General features: G+C 43.8%; 1 protein-coding gene across 1 annotated transcript in view; it reads right to left on the bottom strand.

Annotated features, from left to right (window-relative positions):
• Nucleotides 1–10,348: 10,348 nt before the first annotated feature.
• LOC311101685 (neuronal tyrosine-phosphorylated phosphoinositide-3-kinase adapter 2-like) overlaps nucleotides 10,349–20,304 on the bottom strand; it is a gene marked incomplete at both ends in the record, with an annotated part of 118,074 nt that continues 108,118 nt past the window's right edge. Inside the window, one exon of the mRNA XM_084142836.1 lies at nucleotides 10,349–10,588. Coding sequence (XP_083998962.1) covers nucleotides 10,349–10,588 — 240 coding nt within the window. The remainder of the gene's footprint in view (nucleotides 10,589–20,304) is intronic.

Here is a 20,304-nt window from a genome sequence, read left to right as displayed (position 1 = left end):
GGGTTTATGTTTCCTCCTGCTCGGTGTGCGCCCAGTGTAAGGCTCCTAGACACCTGCCCAGAGGGAAATTGCAACCCCTACCCGTTCCACAACGACCGTGGTCCCACCTATCGGTGGACTTCGTGACGGATCTTCCCCGCTCACAAGGGAACACCACGATCCTGGTCGTTGTGGATCGGTTTTCTAAGTCCTGCTGCCTCATTCCTCTGCCCGGTCTCCCTACGGGCCTACAGACTGCTGAGGCCCTATTTACACATGTCTTCCGGCACTATGGGGTACCTGAGGATATAGTGTCTGATCGGGGTTCCCAGTTCACCTCGAGAGTCTGGAGGGCGTTCATGGAACGTCTGGGCGTCTCGGTCAGCCTGACCTCAGGGTTTCACCCTGAAAGTAACGGGCAGGTGGAGAGAGTCAACCAGGTGGTGGGTAGGTTTCTGAGGCCGTATTGCCAGGACCGGCGGGGGGAGTGGTCGGTTTTCCTCCCCTGGGCAGAGATGGCCACTCCGCCACTCCTCCACTAACCTTACTCCATTCCAGTGTGTATTAGGTTATCAGCCGGTTCTGGCACCTTGGCATCAGAGCCAGATCGAGGCACCTGCGGTGGATGAATGGTTTCGGCACTCGCAGGAGACCTGGAACGCTGCCCATGTGCACCTGCAACGGGCCATCGGGCGGCAAAAGGCGAGCGCCGACTGCCACCGCAGTGAGGCTCCGGTGTATGCCCCGGGGGACCGAGTCTTGCTCTCGACCCGAAACCTGCACCTTTGCCTGCCCTGCCGGAAGCTGGGTCGGCGGTTTGTGGGGCCATTCAAAGTCCTGAGGAGATTGAACAAGGTATGTTATAGCTTACAGCTTCCTCCTGATTATAGTATTAACCCCTCGTTCCATGTGTCTCTCCTCAGGCCGGTGGTAGCTGGTCCACTCCAGGAGTCTGAGATACGGGAGGTTCCTCCGCCCCCACTGGACATCGAAGGGGCACCGGCGTAATCGGTCCGTTCCATCTTGGATTCGAGGCGTCGGGTGGGAGGCCTGCAGTATCTCGTGGAGTGGGAGGGGTACGGTCCGGAGGAACGGTGCTGGGTCCCTAGGAGGGACATCCTCGATCCCTCCATGTTGAGGGATTTCCACCGCAGTCATCCGACTCGCCCCGCGCTGCGTCCTCCTGGCCGTCCCCAAGGCTGGTGTCGACGCACAGCTGGAGCTGCGCGTCGGGGGGGGGTGGTACTGTCATGGATTCTGCCGAGGCTGCCCCTCCTCCTTGCTCGGGCAGGCTTCGGCGTTCGTCATCACCGGAATACTAGCTACTGCCAATCTATGTTCTATGTTTCTATGTTCTACCTGTTGTTGTCTGATTGTCACACACCTGTTTCCCATCATGTAATTACTCCTTCCCTATTTAACCCGGTGGCTCCCATTGTGTTTTGTGATTGTTTGTTTTTCGTTTGGTGAGCGGGTTTGTTCCTCCCTGTGTGGAGGTATTTTGTATTGGTTTCTTTACTTATTCAGTAAAGTACGTTTTCATAGAGTTCTGTGTCCTGCGCCTGACTTCGATCCACCGCATTACACTGACACTCGTGACACCCTGGTAGGTAGACTGATAACCTGAACCAGGTTGCAGGCACTGGTTACAGTTTGAAGATTTTTCTTGAGTGGGCAGCTTGATGAAAGCCAGTCAATATTTAAATCACCCAGAAAATATATCTCTCTGTTGATATCACATACATTTTCAAGCATTTCAAATATCCAGATACTGACCGTTAGCACTTGGTGGTCTATAGCAGCTTCCCACAAGAATGGGCTTTAGGTGAGGCAGATGAACCTGTAGCCATTTTACTTCAACAGTATTTAACATGAGATTCTCTCTAAGCTTTACAGAAATGTGGTTCTGAATATAAACAGCAACACCTCCACCATTGTCTTTTCTGTAAATGTTATAACCATGTAATGCTACCACCGTATCATCAAAGGTATTATCTAAGTGAGTTTCAGAGATAGTCGGAATATAAATGTAATCTGTTATTAGCAAATTATTAATTTCCTGAACCTACATATGTTAACATGGGCTATTTTTAGCATTTTTCTGTGATGCTTGATTGTTTCATTGCTTTACTGGGAAGCTTACCAGAAGTAGACATGATCATGTTATTTATTTTCACACCTGCCCCCACTCCCCCTCCCTGGTGCTCGAGGGCACCAGGCTGCCCATCATTACGCACTCCTGTCACCATCGTTATGAGCGTCAGCGCTTCATTGGACTCACCTGGACTTCATCACTGCTTAATTACCTCCCCTATATCTGTCTGGTCCTCAGTTTGATCCCCATGTCTGCATTAATGTTGTTTTGTTTCCGTTGTCCAGACGCTGTCGGTGTTTTGTCCCCGTCTGTTTTTTCATTAAATGTTCACTGCCTGTACTTGCTTCTCGTCTCCAAGCGTCTGTCCTTACAATTTATGTTAGTGAAGAGTGAGCTGCACACAGTGGACTTCCTACTAGGGCACCACCTCAGTGTTAACAGCATTAAGCTGGTTCATAGGCACATGATTACTGCATACAATAGCTGTAGAATCAGAAGAGGAATTCAGGGCAGTTAGAGGGACATTAATTATGTTACTTACATTGTGTCTACCAACGCCCATGGTATAATGTACAATTTGCTGAAGCATTATGACAACTCAGCGACACAATGGTGGGATTAACTGAGCTAGGCTTGGGTCATTGATAAGTCATTGTCTCCACGCAGCCTTACATTGCTGTGAAAGAATCCAGGAAGCCAAATGATTTGGGTGGATCCAATCCTCCTTATAAAATGAATTTTGTTTCCAAAAGGTATTGAAATTGTCAACAAAAGTTACAGCCATTGACCTGCTATAATCACGTAGTGAAGAGAAAGTATCCTGCTAAAGCGTTCAATGCCATGATTCAGAGAGGGCACAGGGCCAGATATTATGGGTATTTTATTAGTGTCTAGCAGAGAGTCAATCAGCTCTTTAAAATCCAGTTTCAACTGTTCAGAGTTGCCCTTCATAATGTCATTAAAACCCACATGGACTACGATAGATTCGATTTCCATGTCCTAACGTAGTACATTCGGGAGAAGCTTAGTAATGTCATTTACTCAAGCTCCGGGATAGGACATTGTTTATGCACCAGAAACAGTGACATTTCTTACGTTGGAGCTGCCCAAAATCATGGTTGGCGAGAAGGACGAGGAAATCTGCCCACTCCCATGCTTCACAAGAATTGGAGAACCCTTTAAGGATGGGCTATAGGCAGGATAACTTGAGCCCGTAGCTACCGGCGCCTGGTGCAGGCCTCCGACAGATGGAGAAGCCCTGCTCGATCCAGAGCAGGGACGGAAGGTTGCCGACGTCGACTTCGAAGTCGTAGGGGAAGGATTAGGAGTAGGTACAGTGGCCGCAGACACAGGTACCCCAAGCAACGAAGGTGCAGGAAGATCAGGCTCCAGGGCAGCGAAACTATAAGTTGTTTGTATCTGATCCGGGCCTCTTGATGGGAGTGTAGCCTGCTTTGCGGCTTCCACGGCTCGTGACATGCGACCATCGTTGATTGGCATGCTCCTCTTGCTGTGCTCCTTCGACTCCGCTATCAGATGGGGGAGGAGAGGCAGGAGATGACTCCCCTGGCGAACGAACTCCAGGCAACACCAGCCAATTGGATAATGACAAATGATAAGGCGGAGATGCGTCCAACAAGCGTGAACCCTGTCCAGCCACCAGTGTAGAAAAGGTAAACTTTCCACTTTGCGTTTTTCCCCAGTTTCATACGTGGGCTGGCGGGCATGAAAATGGAGTTGGTCCCCCCTTTGCTGCTATAACATCCTCCACTCTTCTGGGAAGGCTTTCCACAAGATGTTGGAACTTGCTTCCCTTCAGCCACAAGAGCATTAATGAGGTTGGGCACAGATGTTGGGTGATTAGGCCTGGCTCACAGTCGGCATTCCAATTCATTCAGGTGTTCAATGGGGTTGAGGTCAGGGCTCTGTGCAGTCCAGTCAAGTTCTTCTACACTGATCTCAACAAACCATTTCTGTATGGACCTTGCTTTGTGCACAGGTTTATTGTCATGCTGAAACAGGAAAGGGCCTTCCCCAAACTGTTGCTACAAAGTTGGAAGCACAGAATTGTCATAGTATGTCATTGTATGCTGTAGAGTTAAGATTTCCCTTCACTTGAACTAAGGGGCCTAGCTCAAACCATGAAAAACAGCCCCAGACCATTATTCCTCCTCCACCAAATGTTACAGTTGGCACTATGCATTGGGGCAGGTAGCGTTCTCCTGGCATCCGCCAAACCCAGATTCGTCCGTCGGAAGCGTGAGTCATCACTCCAGAGAACGCGTTTCCAGAGTCCAATGGCGGCGAGCTTTAAACCACTTCAGCTAACGCTTGGCATTGTGCATAGTGATCTTAGGCTTGTGTGTGGCTGCTCGGCCATGGAAACCCATTTCATGAAGCTCCTGATGAACAGTTATTGTGCTGACATTGCTTCCAGAGACAGTTTGGAACTCGGTAGTGAGTGTTGCAACCGAGGACAAACTATTTTTATGTGCTACGGGCTTCAGCACTTGGCAGTCCCATTCTGTGAGCTTGTGTGGCCTACCACTTCACGGCTGAGCCGTTGTTGCTCCTAGATTTTTCCACTTCACAATAATAGCACTTACAGTTGACCGGGGCAGCTCTAACAGGACATACATTTGATGAACTGACTTGTTGGAAAGGTGGCATCCTATGACAGTACCACATTGAAAGTCACTGAGCTCTTCAGTAAGGCCATTCTACTGCTGGTGTTTGTCTATGGAGATAGCATGGCTGTGTGCTCGATTTTATACACCTATCAGCAACGGGTGTGGCTGAAATAGCCAAATCCACTAATTTGAAGGGTTGTCCACATACTTTTGTGTATATATAGTGTCTGTGGTTGTCTCACCTAGCTATCTTAAAATGAATGCACAAACTGTTAGTTGCTCTGGATATCAGCGTCTGCTAAATAATTTTTTTTTTACATGTAAAACAAGGGGTGGCTCAACCAACCCTTTGGCTCAACTTATCCCACTCTCCCCTACACTTAATATTTTACCACAAAGTGAATTCTGTTTTTCATATTTGATCATCTTTGATAGCAATTTTTCCTATAACTTGTCTAGTGACTTTTTGGCAACATTTTGAAAGTTCGCATAGAAAATAGATTCAACATTTGCCTGCTACGGTACATTTTAATTTAACAATCTTGTGTCAATATAAAAAACTGCTAAACGTAATGACGTCACACCTAGAAAATATATAAAAATAACTAAAACCTACAGTGTCGAATAAAAATGAAGTGGTTGAAGTGGTTTCCTTGACCTATTTAGGCAAATTGCGCATTAATAAATTGGCGACAGTCTGTATGCCCTCCCACCTATCTGTTTTAGTTCTCAGGTAGCCCTCAAAAGCCAGCATGGATAGAATGCAATAATTTACTAATATTTGCCATAGTTCAGGATTTTTGTAGGGTAAGCTGATCCTAGATCTGTGTTCAAGGGCAACTTCAACCAGGGGCTGATGTCAGACAGCTCACTGCGATGACACGTGTAGAACCTGGTAGTGTCGTTTTTTGGGCAACTGTAGATCCTGTCCTTATTAGCGGAATAATCTGCAACTGACATGGTCCCTCTGCAGACTACTGTTACAAACCTCATCAAGAAAACGTAATAAAACATTATTTCAATTTAAGCTTAGTTCCTTGGTCTTTTACCAAATAGGGCTATCTTCTGTATACCACCCCCCTACCTTGTCACAACACAAATGATTGGCTCAAACGCATTAAGAAGGAAAGACATTCCACAAATTAACTTTTTAGAAGGCACACCTGTTAATTTAAATGCATTCCAGGTGACTACCTCATGAAGCTGGTTGAGAGAATGCCAAGAGTGTGCAAAGCTGTCATCAAGGCAAAGGGTGGCTATTTGAAGAATCTCAAATATAAAATATATTTTGATTTGTTTAACACTCTTTTGGTTACTACATGATTCCATATGTGTTATTTCATAGTTTTGATGTCTACACTATTATTCTACAATGTAGAAAATAGTAGAAAATAAAGCAAAACCCTTGAATGAGTAGGTGTTCTAAAACTTTTGACCGGTAGTGTATGTTGCGTTATTTTATGGCTGGTTATGACACCTGCCATGAAGTTTCCTTCCATTTGAAAGTTTGTTTCTTAAGTACTTTGTTGTTGTTGTAATTAATTATTTGCAGTCATGTTTTTTTTTTCATCATATTTTAAATAACTTGTAGAAAATCCACTTTACGACACTGTCATGAAGCATTATGACCATCCTGTGTCACTTTACTTAGACTAAGAAAATACACTTTATGACACTGTCAAGAAGCATTATGACCATCATAATCATATAAGCCAGATAGGCCTATCACGTACATGCCCTTATGTCAGTCATCAGTCAAAAAGAGGGTGTCTTGTCCTGCGCCTGAAATCTGTTCCTGCATTCATCCCCATGTCTGACATCAATTTTGACCACAATTACAGTGATAATTTAATATGGTAAATTTTATATAACATAAACATACTGTTGACAAGTAAGCTATGGTGTAATAGAATGCTTTGTCTTGTGTGGTAGGTTTTGTGGGATTTGACACTCTTATGAAGGTGTCATATCCAGCCATAAAATAAGGCAATATATGTCACAGGTCTAAATATACGTGTCATGCCAGTGTTATGACCATATTATGACAGGTTATGACAAGTTATGTCAGCTGTTATGACACATTATGACATGACTGTGTCATAACGTGTTATGACGCTGGGTGTCAAGTATAGTGTTACCCTTGTCTCTTTGTGTGACCACTGATTTGATAGCCCATAGGTGCTATCATATTACTTTAGGTCCTGGCCCTATATGATATGGCAGATTTGCCCTAAGTACTGGGACATGGTCATGGTGATTGTTAGGGCAGTGGAGAAAGCCAAACCTACTGTGTGGATCGTTCAAATGGTTCACAACAGCATTTCAATACAACAACATCTAAATTCAAAATGCTAAAATATATTCCATTTAAAATTAGTGCTTTTGTCATAGTAATAAGAACATAAATATTGTAGATTTTATTTATATAAAAACCATGGTGTTCTTTAAATTTTTATTTAACTTTTATTTAACCAGGTAAGCCAGTTGAGAACAAGTTCTCATTTACAACTGCGACCTGGCCAAGATAAAGCAAAGCAGTGAGATAAAAACAACAACACAGAGTTACATATGGGGTAAAACAAAACAGAAAGTCAAAAATAAACAGAAAATATATAAAGTGGGGAAAAAAAGTATTTAGTCAGCCACCAATTGTGTAAGTTCTCCCACTTAAAAAGTTGAGAGAGGCCTGTAATTTTCATCATAGGTACACGTTAACTATGACAGACAAAATGAGAAAAAAAAATCCAGAAGATCACTTTGTAGGATTTTTAATGAATTTATTTGCAAATTATGGTGGAAAATAGTTTCTCAATACTTTGTTGTATACCCTTTGTTGGCAATGACACAGGTCAAACGTTTTCTGTAAGTCTTCACAAGGTTTTCACACACTGTTGCTGGTATTTTGGCCCATTCCTCCATGCAGATCTCCTCTAGAGCAGTGATGTTTTGGGGCTGTCGCTGGGCAACACAGACTTTCAACTCCCTCCAAAGATTTTCTATGGGGTTGAGATCTGGAGACTGGCTAGGCCACTCCAGGACCTTGAAATGCTTCTTACGAAGCCACTCCTTCGTTGCCCGGGCGGTGTGTTTGGGATCATTGTCATGCTGAAAGACCCAGCCACGTTTCATCTTCAATGCCCTTGCTGATGGAAGGAGGTTTTCACTCAAAATCTCACGATACATGGCCCCATTCATTCTTTCCTTTACACGGATCAGTCGTCCTGGTCCCTTTGCAGAAAAACAGCCCCAAAGCATTATGTTTCCACCCCCATGCTTCACAGTAGGTATGTTGTTCTTTGGATGCAACTCAGCATTCTTTGTCCTCCAAACAAGACGAGTTGAGTTTTTACCAAAAAGTTCTATTTTGGTTTCATCTGACCATATGACATTCTCCCAATCCTCTTCTGGATCATCCAAATGCACTCTAGCAAACTTCAGACGGGCCTGGACATGTACTGGCTTAAGCAGGGGGACACGTCTGGCACTGCAGGATTTGAGTCCCTGGCGGCGTAGTGTGTTACTGATGGTAGGCTTTGTTACTTTGGTCCCAGCTCTCTGCAGGTCATTTGCTAGGTCCCCCCGTGTGGTTCTGGGATTTTTGCTCACCGTTCTTGTGATCATTTTGACCCCACGGGGGGTGAGATCTTGCGTGGAGCCCCAGATCGAGGGAGATTATCAGTGGTCTTGTATGACTTCCATTTCCTAATAATTGCTCCCACAGTTGATTTCTTCAAACCAAGCTGCTACCTATTGCAGATTCAGTCTTCCCAGCCTGGTGCAGGTCTACAATTTTGTTTCTGGTGTCCTTTGACAGCTCTTTGGTCTTGGCCATAGTGGAGTTTGGAGTGTGACTGTTTGAGGTTGTGGACAGGTGTCTTTTATACTGATAACAAGTTCAAACAGGTGCCATTAATACAGGTAACGAGTGGAGGACAGAGGAGCCTCTTAAAGAAGAAGTTACAGGTCTGTGAGAGCCAGAAATCTTGCTTGTTTGTAGGTGACCAAATACTTATTTTCCACCATAATTTGCAAATAAATTCATTAAAAATCCTACAATGTGATTTTTTTTCTCAATTTGTCTGTCATAGTTGATGTGTACCTATGATGCAAATTACAGGCCTCTCTCGTCTTTTTAAGTGGGAGAACTTGCACAATTGGTGGCTGACTAAATACTTTTTTCCCCCACTGTATACAGTGTGTGCAAATGTAGCAAGTTATGGAGGTAAGGCAATAAATAGGCCATAGTGCAAAATAATTACAATTAGTATTAACACTGGAATGATAGATTTGCAAGAGATGATGTGCAAATAGAGATACTAGGATGCAAATGAGAAAAATGTATAACAATATGGGGATGAGGTAGTTGGGTGGGCTAATTTCAGATGGGTTGTGTACAGGTGCAGTGATCGGTAAGGTGCTCTGACAACAGATGCTTAAAGTTAGTGAGGGAGATAAGAGTCTCCAGCTTCAGAGATTTTTGCAGTTCTTTCCAGTCATTGGCAGCAGAGAACTGGAAGGAATGGCGGCCAAAGGAGGTGTTGGCATTGGTGATGACCAGTGAGATATACCTGCTGGAGCACATACTACGGGTGGGTGTTGCTATGGTGACCAATGAGCTAAGATAAGGCAGGGATTTGCCTAGCAGTGATTTGTAGATGGCCTGGAGCCAGTGGGTTTGGCGACAAATATGTAGTGAGGACCAGCCAACAAGAGCGTACAGGTCACAGTGGTGGGTAGTATATGGGTCTTTGGTGACAAAACGGATGGCACTGTGATAGACTACATCCAATTTGCTGAGTAGAGTGTTGGCTATTTTGTAAATGACATCGCCGAAGTCAAGGATCGGTAGGATAGTCAGTTTTACGAGGGCGTGTTTGGCAGCATGAGTGAAGGAGACTTTGTTGCGAAATAGGAAGCCGATTCTAGATTTAACTTTGGATTGGAGATGCTTAATGTGAGTCTGGAAGGAGAGTTTACAGTCTAACCAGACACCTAGGTATTTGTAGTTGTCCACATACTCTAGGTCAGACCCGTCGAGAGTAGTGATTCTATTCGGGTGGTAGGGTGCCCACGTATTGGCTCAACGTATTAGCAACATATTATTTTCTCCAACACACAGACAAGTGTCATTGCAACATACCAAATACCCAAAACAAGGTTTGAGAAACCAATTAACAGTTCACCTCTAGACTAAAATGTTCTCATTTTTTCATATTTTTTAATCTTTAGAAAATATTTAATTATACTAAGCATATTCAATATTAAGACAATTACTGAGATACAAAAATATTAAATATAAATTAGCAATACAAAACCAGGGAGATATACCAGGTCTTTGAATTGCTACAACAGGGAGGTGGGGGGGACCCCAGGTCTTCCTGTCCTCTGATTGGCCACCAGCTCAATGCCCATCTCTGGCTTGTGAAAGGAAGGGGGAGGAGTATGAGAGTCTGAGGACAGGGTTGTGTTCATTAGGAAACGCAATTGAAACGTTTTAAAATGTTTTGCAATGGAAAACCAAAATGAGGGTTTCTTACTGGTCAAGTCCAGGTAGTCCTGGACTTACTGGTCAAGTCCTGTTTCAGTCTGTTTACTTCCGTTTGGAGCCTAATGAACAAGGCCCAGGACAGGGTGGATCACCCTGTCAGATAGCTGTGTCCCAGAAGACGGTGGTCTGTGTGGAGTAAGGGGGAGGGCCCTCATACTTCTTGGTCCTGTTGCTGCTCTTCCTCCAGCTGTGCAAGATGGGCATGCTGTCCTGCTTACACAGGCTGTTGTCTGCTGGCCCCTGGCGGGCCTTGATCTCCCGACACAGGCTGCGCTTCTTCTCAATCATCTCCATCATGGTGTTGTCTCCACAAGCCCACGGCATGGGAGGGATCATCTGGGGTGAGGAGGGGTGGGGAACAGAGGGCATGAGGGGGGTGGCCCAGAATGTTGGTGTTGCTATAGACAGCCATAGAATTCGAAGAGAGAGACTGAGTGTAGTTCGTCTCTATCAACAGACGTGCAATCTTACAGGCAAAGTAAGTTGAGTGTAATAAAGTTGGTGAATAATATGTACAGTGCCTAGTGAAAGTCTGCACACCCCTTGCACAGTTATCACATTTTTACTGCCTTAAAATTAAATCTAAAAAGGGATTACATATCTACACAACCTGATCCACATGTTCAAAGTGAAAGAAAAAGTATAGAAAAAAGGTCTACATTTTTCATATATATTTATTAAAGGATGTATTGATTGCCTACAGTGCCTTCAGACAGTACTCACACCCCTAGACTTCTTCCCACATTTTGTTGCGTTACAGCCTGAATTTTAAATTGATTAAATTTGTTTGTTTTTTTGTCACTGGCCTACACACAATACCCAATAATGTCAAAGTGGAATTTTTACAAATTAATTTAAAATGAAAAGCTGAAATACCTTGAGTCAATAAATATTCAAACCTAAATAAGTTAAGTTCAGGAGTAAAAATTGCATAATAAGTTGCATGGACTCACTCCGTGTGCAATTATAGTGTTTAACATGATTTTTGAATGACTACCTAATCTCTGTACTCCACACATACAATTATCTGTAAGGTCCCTCAGTCGAGCAGTACATTTCAAACACAGATTCAACCACAAAGACCAGGGAGGTTTTCCAATGCCTCGCAAAAAATTACAGGCACCTATTGGTAGGTGGGGTAAAAAAAACAGAAAAAAACAGACATTGAATATGCCTTTGAGCATGGTGAAGTTATTATTTACACTTTGGATGGTGTATCAATACACCCAGTCACTACAAAGATACAGGTGTCCTTCCTAACGAAGATGCTGGAGAGGAAGGAAACCGCTCAGGGATTTCACCATGAGGCCAGTGGTGACTTTAAAACAGTTACAGAGTTTAATGGCTGTGACAGGAGAAAACTGAGGATGGATCAACAACATTGTAGTTACTCAACAATACTAATTGACAGAGTGAAAAGAAGAAAGCCTGTACAGAATACAAATATTCCAAAACATGCATCATGTTTGCAACAAGGCACTAAAGTAATACTGCAACAAATGTGGCAAATCAATTAACTTTTTGTCCTGGATATAAAATATTATGTTTGGGGCAAATCCAATACAACACATTACTGAGTACCACTCACCATATTTTCAAGCATAGTAGGGCCTCCTGTAGTTCAATAGGTAAAGAATGGCGCTTGCAACGCCAGGGTTGTGGGTTCGATTCCCACGGGGGGCCAGTATGAAAAATGTATGCTTTGGATAAGAGTGTCTACTAAAATGTACTGAAGTCTGTATCATGTTTTGGGTATGCTTGTAATCGATAAGGACTGGGGAGTTTTTCAGTATAAAAAATAAATGGAATGGAGCTAAGCACAGGCAAAATCATAAAGGAAAACCTGGTTCTGTCTGCTTTCCACCAGACACTAGGAGATTAATTCACCTTTCAGCAGGACAATAACCTAAAACACAATGCCAAATCTACCCTGAAGTTGCTTACCAAGAAGACACCGAATGTTCCCGAGGGGCCGAGTTACAGTTTTGACTTGCATCTTCTTGAAATTCTATGGCAAGACCTGAAAATGGATGTCTAGCAATGATCAACAACCAATTTAACAGAGCTTGAAGAATTTTGAAAAGAATAATGGGCAAATCTTGCACAATCCAGGTGTGGAAAGCTTTAGAGACTTACCCAGAAAGACTCACAGCTGTAATTGCTGCCAAAGGTTTTTCAACAAAGTATTGACTCAGAGATGTGAATACTTATGTAAATGAGATATTTGTGTATTGTCACACCCTGATCTGTTTCATCTGTCCTGTGCTTGTCTTCAGCCCCCACCAGGTGTCTCCACTGTATTTATACCTGCGTTTTCTGTTGCCAGTTCGTCTTGTCCCGTCAAGTCCTACCAGCATGTTCCCATGTTTTCTGTGCTCTAGTTTTTGTTTTTCCTAGACTTCCCAGTTCTGACCTTTCTGCCTCTCCTGACCTTGATCCTGCCTGCCGTCCTGTACCTGTCTGACTCTGATTTGGATTACGACTCTTTGCCTGCCTGCCCCTTGATATGTAATAAACTCTGAGACTCGTACTATCCGCCTCCTGTGTCTGCATCTGGGTCTTAGCCTTGATATGTATTTCATTTTCAATACATTTGCAAAAATACATACCTTTTCACAATACCATTTTGGGGTATTGTGTGTAGATGGGTGAGAAAGAAAATCTATTTAATCCATTTTGAATTTGGGCTGTAATACAACAAAATGTGGAATAAGTCAAGCGTGTATGTCTTCACACCTCAGAGTTAACACTTAATATTAGGTGGAAACACCATTGGCAGCAATTACAGCTGTAAATCATTTTGAATAAGATTCTACCGACACTGCACAACTCTTAGGGCAGCATATATCCATTGTTTTTGTCAAAATTGCTCAAGCTCAGTAAATTTGTTTGGGAATCATTGATGGACAGCAATTTTCAAACCTATGATTTTCAAGCAGATTTAAGTCAGGACTGAGACTGGACCCCTCAGCAACACTCAACACCTATTGGAAAGTCATTCTAGTGTGTCTTTGGTATTCAAATTGAGTACTTGTCCCGCAGAAAAATATAACTATATCCGAGTGTTAGGTATTCAGATGACTGAGGCAGGTTTTCCTTTAGCTTTTTACCTGGGCTTTGCTCCTTTCATATTTATTTTGATCCTAACAAACCCCTCAGTCCCTGTCGGTGACAAGCATACACATAAAATGATGCTGCCACCACATTACTTAAAAATACAAAGGGTTTCACTCTGTGATGTTTTATTTTATTTGTCCCAAACCAGAAGTTTTTATTTTAAGCCAAAAAGTTAATTTATTTTCCATGTTGTCTTGCAGTATTACTTAAGGGCCTTTTTGCAAACATAATGGATGATTTGAAATAAAATAAAAAATAACACAGGCTTCCTTGTTTTCAAGTTGCCATACAAGCCAGTAATGTGGAGTGAATGCAATGTTGTTGATCCCTTTGTATTTTCGAGTATTGTGGTGACAGCATCATGTTATCAGTATGCTTGTCACCAGCAGGGGCTGTGGAGTTTGTCAGTCCTGACATTAAAACTGTTATGTGGGCAGCTTGTCTCTCCCTTTTCTGTTTCCCTTCCTCCTTCTTTTGTCCCCTCTTTGTCTGTTGTATCTGTATGTGTGTTTGTCCCCATTATGTTGGTGCGTCTGCCGGTGTGTGTCTGGAGTGGATCGGGGGGCGTGCTCAGGATCTGCCTCTCCTGTGCAGCTGCGGGTTGTTTCCAGTGATTCCTGCCTACGCAGCTGCATCCTATTCTCTCATCAACCTGCGCTACTAATTCCTGGGCATGGCTCTCCACCGGCGCCAGATCGTTGTTCTTACTAGAGCGGTAACTTGGCTCACCAGTAGAGTTAAATTGTCTTTGTCTTCAGCCTGGCTCTTTACTCTCCTTAACCTGTCGTTTGTTTTGTCTTCAGTTCAGACATGCCTTCCTGCCTGCCTGCCTGCCTGCCTGCCTGCCTGCCTCAGCCTCTCCTTCCTCCGGAGCCGACTAGCCCACTCTGTTCCTTTTTTTCAGTAGTTTTTGGACTAAGACAAATTGAACTTTTATTAAAATATTTTTTGTTTCTTCCACTCCCTTAGTCGTGTTTTGTTTCTCTGAGTGCTGGGTTTAACCATAGCTTAACAAAAACTGCTTGAAAAAGTTAGAATATTGCTGTCCAATAATTATTCCCAAGCAAATGTATTGCGCTTGAGCAATTTTGACAAAAACACAGGATATACTCTGAGCATACAAAACATTAGGAACACCTTCCTAATATTGAGTTGCACCCCTTTTTGCCTTCAGAACAGCCTCAATTTGTCGGGGCATGGACTCTACAAGGTGTCAAAAGCTTTCTACAGGGATGCTGGTCCATGTCGACTTCAATGCTTCCCACAGCTGTTTCAAGTTGGCTGGATGTCCTTTGGGTGCTGGACCATTCTTGATACATACGGAAAACTGTTGAGCATGAAAAACCCAGCAGCGTTGCAGTTCTTGACACAATCAAACCAGTGCGATGGCACCTACCACCATACCCGTTCAAAGGCAGTTAAATATTTTGTCTTGCCCATTCACCCTCTGAATGGCACACATACACAATTCATGTCTCAATTGTCTCGAGGCTTAAAAATCCTTCTTTAACCTGTCTCCTCCCCTTCATCTACACTGACGGAAGTGGATTTAACAAGTGACTTCAATAAGGGATCATAGCTTTCACCTAGATTCACCTGGTCAGTCTATGTCATGGAAAAATCTTATTCAAAATTAATTACAGCTGTAATTGCTGCCAAAGGTCCTCCCACCAAGTATTAACTCTGGGGTGTGAAGACATACGCAATCAAGCCATCTTTGTTTTTTGTTTTTATTAATTTAGAAAATGTTGTAAACTTTTACTTTGAAAATGTGAAGCAGGTTGTGTAGATCTGCAGGAAAAAAAATCTAATTAAATCCCTTATTAGATTACATTTTAAGGCAGAGTTTTTTTGACAATTGTGACAGGGGTGTGCAGACTTTCACTAGGCATTGTATTTGTATGATAGATGTATGTGTCGTGAAGTGTGTGTTGTTGGTGTCTGGAAAGAGTACAAATTGTGAGTAGTCTAGGTCAGTGGTTTTCAACCGGTGTGCCTTGTCACACTGGTGTGCCTTGAGGATCTCTCAGGTGTGGCGCGAAACTTTTCCTAATCTTGATAATTTTTTTGAACACCGTTATAACACACTTATAAATGTGACCTGTGGAATGAACATGGGATTTTGACTTGGGAGCACCAGTGCCGCTCAGATAATACATTGAATGGCACACATGGTTACATCTGTATCATTGTTTCAAGTCCGGTGCGCTGGAGCTGTTTTTACACTTGTATCAATTGAGGGGCGCGCATCACGAGCATAGTCATTTCTATAATTTTACTTCTCCTGTGAGAAGCATTGGCACAGGCAAGTTTGATGAGGCTTAGCAGTACAACAGCCTCCGCCAAAGAAACGAACTGAGCATGGTTTTGAATCTGTGGTTGCACCTTTACAATGCAGAAAACCTCTCGTCTCTAGACCTACCAGAGTTTTCTTTCTATAGGAGAATTGCAGGACACTTTTAAATGGGTACACACAAATTAAGCATCATGAGTAAGGAACTATGAAAATAGTTTAAATAAACCCTATTTAATCTTTAGATTTTTTTAAACGTCACAGCAAATGGATGATTTGCAGTATGGATCAGATGAGATGGAGGCCATTCCCACTAAATAAATTATTAGGAAAAATTGAGGTGTGCCACAGGATGTTTTATCCTGTCAAGGTGAACCATGATTCAAAAAAGGTTGGGAACCAACCTATCTAGTTGTATGTTATAGATAGACAGAAGTTGAAAAAAGTTGGTAGTTTGAGAGTGCTACTACCTTCCTGATATTAAGGAAAGGTACAGTTGGTAGTGTTTGATAAATGAGACCACAAGTCTATGATATTGTGTGTATTGTCTTGGTAGATGTGTTGGTTGTGAAGTGTGTGTTGATTTTGTCTGAAAATAGCAGGTCTATATTGTGGGTAGTCTATGTAGTCTAGGTGTGTACAGTCGTTGTCAAAAGTTTTGAGAAAGACACAAATACTAATTTTCACAAAGTCTGCTGCCTCAGTTTTGATGATGGCAATTTGCATATACTCCAGAATGTCATGAAGAGTGATCAGATTAATTGCAATTAATTGCATATTCCCTATTTGCCATGAAACTTAATCCCCCCCAAAAATGTCCACTGCATTTCAGCCCTGCCACAAAAGGACCAGCTGCCATCATGTCAGTGATTCTCTCGTTAACACAGGTGAGAGTGTTGACGAGGACAAGGTTGGAGATCACTCTGTCATGCTGATTGATTTAGAATAACAGACTGGAAGCTTTAAAAGGAGGGTGGTGCTTGAAATCATTGTTCTTCCTCTGTTAACCATGGTTACCTGCAAGGAAACACGTGCCATCATCATTGCTTTCCACAAAAAGGGCTTCACAGGCAAGGATATTGCTGCTAGTAAGATTGCACCTAAATCAACCATTTATCGGTTCATCAAGAACTTCAAGGAGAGATGTTCAATTGTTGTGAAGAAGGCGTCAGGGCGCCCAAGAAAGTCCAGCAAGCGCCAGGACCGTCTCCTAAAGTTGATTCAGCTGCGGGATCGGGGCACCACCAGTGGAGATCTTGCTCAGGAATGGCAGCAGGCAGGTGTGAGTGCATCTGCTGGACTGCTGAGGACTGGGGTAAAGTCATTTACTCTGATGAATCCCCTTTCCGATTGTTTGGGGCATCCGGAAAACACCTTGTCCAGAGAAGACAAGGTGAGCGCTACCATCAGTCCTGTGTCATGCCAACAGTTAAGCATCCTGAGACCATTCATGTGTGGGGTTGCTTCTCAGCCAAGGGAGTGGGCTCCCTCACAATTTTGCCTAAGAACACAGCCATGAATAAAGAATGGTACCAACACATCCTCCGAGAGCAACTTCTCCGAACCATCCAAGAACAGTTTGGTGACGACCAATGCCTTTTCCAGCATGTGTCCAGCAGACGACACAAACTTAATTTTCTCCTTTCTCCCTTCTGATAACCAGGTGGCGAATCGCATCTCTGCATGTATGGCGGACATATCAGTGTGGATGTCGGATCACCACCTCAAGCTGAACCTCGACAAGACGGAGCTGCTCTTCCTTCCGGGGAAGGACTGCCCGCTCCATGATCTCGCCATCACGGTTTACAACTCCATTGTGTCCTCCTCCCAATGTGCAAGGAACCTTGGCGTGACCCTGGTCAACACCCTGTCGTTCTCCGCTAACATCAAAGCGGTGACCCGATCCTGCAGGTTCATGTTCTACAACATTCGCAGAGTAGGACCCTACCTTACACAGAAAGCGGCACAGGTCCTAATCCAGGCACTTGTCATCTCCTGTCTGGATTACTGCAACTCGCTGTTGGCTGGGCTCCCTGCCTGTGCCATTAAACCCCTACAACTCATCCAGAATGCCGCAGCCCGTCTGGTGTTCAACCTTCCCAAGTTCTCTCATGTCACCCCGCTCCTCTGCACACTACACTGGCTTCCAGTTGAAGCTCGCATCTACTACAAAACCATGGTGCTTGCCTGCCGAGCTGTGAGGGGAACGGCACCTCCTTACCTTCAGGATCTGATCAGACCCTACACCCAAACGAGGGCACTATGTTCATCCACCTCTGGCCTGCTAGCCCCCCTACCTCTACGGAAGCACAGTTCCCGCTCAGCCCAGTCAAAGATATTCGCTGCTCTGGCACCCCAATGGTGGAACAAGCTCCCCCACGACGCCAGGACAGCAGAGTCACTGACCACCTTCCGGAGACACTTCAAACCCTACCTCTTTAAGGAATACCTGGAATAGTATAACAGTAATCCTTCTACCCCCCCCCCCCCTCCCCCACCCCCCCATAAATAAAAAAAAGTGTGGTTGTCCCACTGGCTATCATAAGTTGAATGCACCAATTTGTAAGTCGCTGTGGATAAGAGCGTCTGCTAAATTACTTAAATGTAAATGTAATGGAGCACCTCCTGTAGCTCAGTTGGTAGAGCATGGCGCTTGCAACGCCAGGATTGTGGGTTCGATTCCCATGGGGGGCCAGTATGAAAAATTTATGCACTCACTAACTGTAAGTCGCTCTGGATAAGAGCGTCTGCAAAATGATAAAAAATTATAATAATTACTAAGTGGCTCGGGGAACAAAACATCGACATTTTGGGTCCATGGCCAGGAAACTCCCCAGACCTTAATCCCATTGAGAACTTGTGGTCAATCCTCAAAAGGCGGGTGGACAAACAAAAACCCACAAATTCTGACAAACTCCAAGCATTGATTATGCAAGAATGGGCTGCCATCAGTCAGGATGTGGCCCAGAAGTTAACTGACAGCATGCCAGTGCGGATTGCAGAGGTCTTGAAAAAGAAGGGTCAACACTGCAAATATTGACTCTTTGCATAAACTTAATGTAATTGTCAATAAAAGCCTTTGACACTTATGGAATGCTTGTAATTATACTTCAGTATACCATAGTAACATCTGACAAAAATATATCATAACACTGAAGCAGCAAACTTTGTGAAGACCAAAACTTTTGACCACGACTGTATAACTTTTCATGAACAGTAAAACACAGTGTCATCATTGACCAAGGTTTTATATACAGTGCGTTCGGAAAGTATTCAGACCCCTTGACCTTTTACACATTTTGTTACGTTACAGCCTTATTCTAAAATGGATCAAATAAACAATTTTCCTCATCAATACCCATAAAGAAAAAGAAAAAACAGAAATACCTTATTTACATAAGTATTCAGACCCTTTGCTGTTAAATTCGAAACTGAGCTCAGGTGCATCCTGTTTCCTGTGGTAAATTCAATTGGTTGGACATGATTTGGAAAGGCAAACACCTGTCTATATTAGGTCCCACAGTTGACAGTGTATGTCAGAGGAAAAACCAAACCATGAGGTCGAAGGAGTTGTCAGAGAGCTCTGACACACGGTTGTGTCGCGGCACAGATCTGTAGAAGGGTACCAAAACATGTCTACAGCATTGCAGGTCTCCAAGAACACAGTGGCCTCCATCATTCTTAAATGGAATAAGTTTGGAACCACCAAGACTCTTCCTAGAGCTGGCCGCCGGTCCAAACTGAGCAATTGGGGGAGAAGGGCCTTGATCAGGGAGGTGACCAAGAACCCGATAGTCACTCTGAGAGAGCTCCACAATTCCTAGATGGAGATGGGAGAACCTTCCAGAAGGACAACCATCTCTGCAGCACTCCATCAATCATGCCTTTATGGTAGAGTGGCCAGACTGAAGCCACTCCTGAGTAAAAAGCACATGACAGCCCGCTTGGAGTTTGCCAAAAGGCACCTAAAGGACTCAGACCATGAGACCATGAGACCATGAGCACAGCTGGTAGTGGGTTCGATCCCCGGGACCACCCATACACAAAAAATGTATGCACGCATGACTGTAAGTCTCTTTGGATTAAAGCGTCTGCTAAATGGCATATTATTATTATTAATATTCTCTGGTCTGATGAAACCAAGATTGAACTCTTTGGCCTGAATGCCAAGCGTCACGTCTGGCGGAAACCTGGCACCATCCGTACGGTGAAGCATGGTGGTGGCAGCATCATGCTGTAGGGATGTTTTTCAGCGGCAGGGACTGGGAGACTAGTCAGGATCAAGGGAAAGATTAACGGAGCAAAGTACAGAGAGATCCTTGATGAAAACCATCTCCAGAGCGCTCAGGACCTCAAACTGGGGCAAAGATTCACCTTCAATTAGAACAACGACCCTAAACACACAGCCAAGACAACGCAGGAGTGGCTTCGGGACAAGCTCTGAACATCCTTGAGTGGTCCAGCCAGAGCCCGGACTTGAACCTGATCAAATATCTCTGGAGAGACCTGAAAATAGCTGTGCAGCGACGCTCCCCATCCAACCTGACAGAGCTTGAGATGATCTGCAGAGAAGAATGGGCGAAACTCCCCAAATACAGGTGTGCCAAGCTTGTAGCGTCATACCCAAAATGACTCTAGGCTG

This window comes from Coregonus lavaretus (assembly GCF_964263955.1).
Source record: "Coregonus lavaretus genome assembly, chromosome: 26".
NCBI classification, from domain to species: domain Eukaryota; kingdom Metazoa; phylum Chordata; class Actinopteri; order Salmoniformes; family Salmonidae; genus Coregonus; species Coregonus lavaretus.
The sequence above is the reverse complement of the archived record's forward strand: the minus strand, read 5'-3'. Positions and strand labels throughout refer to the sequence as shown.